This window comes from Penaeus vannamei, chromosome 19, assembly GCF_042767895.1.
Source record: "Penaeus vannamei isolate JL-2024 chromosome 19, ASM4276789v1, whole genome shotgun sequence".
Classification (NCBI taxonomy): domain Eukaryota; kingdom Metazoa; phylum Arthropoda; class Malacostraca; order Decapoda; family Penaeidae; genus Penaeus; species Penaeus vannamei.
The window spans coordinates 9,250,293-9,252,300 of NC_091567.1; the positions used below are offsets into that span (position 1 = coordinate 9,250,293).

The 2,008-nt window shown below is 40.9% G+C and overlaps 1 protein-coding gene across 1 annotated transcript in view; it reads right to left on the bottom strand.

Annotated features, from left to right (window-relative positions):
• Nucleotides 1-230: 230 nt before the first annotated feature.
• The window catches only part of LOC138864912 (uncharacterized), a 39,416-nt gene continuing 37,638 nt past the window's right edge, over nt 231-2,008 (bottom strand). The window contains exon 2 of the mRNA XM_070133552.1: nt 231-657. Within this exon, the coding sequence (XP_069989653.1) occupies nt 231-657 (427 nt within the window). The remainder of the gene's footprint in view (nt 658-2,008) is intronic.

A 2,008-nucleotide genomic window follows, 5' to 3' on the forward strand; every position in this document is an offset into this window, starting at 1 on the left:
GCTCTCTCTCTCACTCTCTCTTTCTTTCTCCCTCCCACTCTTTCCACCTACCCTCCTCCCTCCCCACCTCTTTCTCCACCTCCCTCCCACTCCTCCTCCCTTCCTCCTCCCACTCCTCCTCCTCCCTTCCTCCCTTCCTCCCTTCCTCCTCCCTCACCCCCAAGGAGGCCTATTCGAGGGCAGCCCACTCGCCAGGATACGAGAGTAGGCCTACCGCGCGAGATGCCGAGTCATACCACATGGCGCCTTGGTAGCGTGGTATTGGGTTTAAGGGTGAGTGGAAGTTTAAGGGTGAATGGAGGTTTAAGGGTGGATGGAGGTTTAAGGGTGAATGGAGGTTTAAGGGTGAAAGGTTTAAGGGTGAATGGAGGTTTAAGGGTGAATGGAGGTTTAAGGGTGAATGGAGGTTTAAGGGTGAATGGAGGTTTAAGGGTGAATGGAGGTTTAAGGGTGAACGGTGGTTTAAGGGTAGAAGGTTTAAGGGTGAATGGAGGTTTAAGGGTGAACGGTGGTTTAGGTGAAGGTTTAAGGGCGAAAGGAGGTCTAAGGGTGAAAGGAGGTTTAAGGGTGAACGGTAGTTTAGGTGAAGGTTTAAGGGTGAAAGGAGGTTTAAGGGTGAACGGTAGTTTAGGTGAAGGTTTAAGGGTGAACGGAGGTCTAAGGGCGAAAGGAGGATTAGGGTGAAAGGAGGTTTAAGGGTGAACGGTAGTTTAGGTGAAGGTTTAAGGGTGAATGGAGGTTTAAGGGTGAACGGTGGTTTAGGTGAAGGTTTAAGGGCGAAAGGAGGTCTAAGGGTGAAAGGAGGTTTAAGGGTGAACGGAGGTTTAAGGGTGAACGGAATTTTAGGTGAAGATTTAAGGGTGAACAATGGTTTAGGGTAAAGCTTTGAAAATACCCTTGGAATAAGGAACCAGGGTGAAAGGTTAAATACAACAATAATAAGAAGAATGAATTATGACCCTAACAACATAACAATGAATGCATTACTAAGTTATACATTTCTTGAAACGAAATAAAAAATGAAAAAGAGAAAGAAAAAGCACTTAGAAGGGTCATACCAAGGCAATAGTCACTGATGCAACAAGAATCACCCTTGAAGAAGTGCAATAAAATCGCCTCTTTCTCAAATACACTGGTGACGTCCGTGTATGATGAAACAACAACAAAAACAGCAACAATAGCAACGACAACAACAAAAACAACAACAATTGCAACGACAACAACAAAAACAACAACAACGACAACACTGAAAACAACAACAAAAACAACAACAACGACAACACTGAAAACAACAACAAAAACAACAACAACAGCAACAAAAACAACGACAATGTAAATAAAACAAAAACATCACAAATGCAACAAAAACAACAACAACAGCAATAGCAACAACAACAACAGCAACAAAAACAACAACCACAACAACAAAACAACAACAACAGCAGCAACAACAAAACCATCACAAATAACAACATCAACAACAACAATAGCAACGACAACAACACAAACAACAACAACAGCAACAAAAACAACAACGACAACAACAAAAGAACAACAGCAGCAACAACAACAAAACCATCACAAATAACAACATCAACAACAACAACAATAGCAACAACAACAAGAACAACAACCACAACAACCGAATCCAGTAGAAATAAGTAAACAACACGACACTGAACAACAAGAGACTCCAAGAACAGCTTCGACAACGAACAAGTGAACAAAGATGAACATGATAACGAAACATTTTAATAAAGGGCAGAAAACATGTTTATTTTGAATTCTTTGCGCGTTCTCTTGTTATTCTGTTTTTGTTATTACCTCCGCCAAGGATGTTATGTCTTTGTTAGTGATGGTTAGTTTGTTGGTTAGCAGGATAACTAAAAAAGAACAGATATTTGTGAAATTTTATTTAATTATCCTTTAAATGATTCAAGGATCTGGATTATGATCAGGATTGAATACCAAAATTTAATGGCATTTAAGTTATCATGGAGGAGGAGGA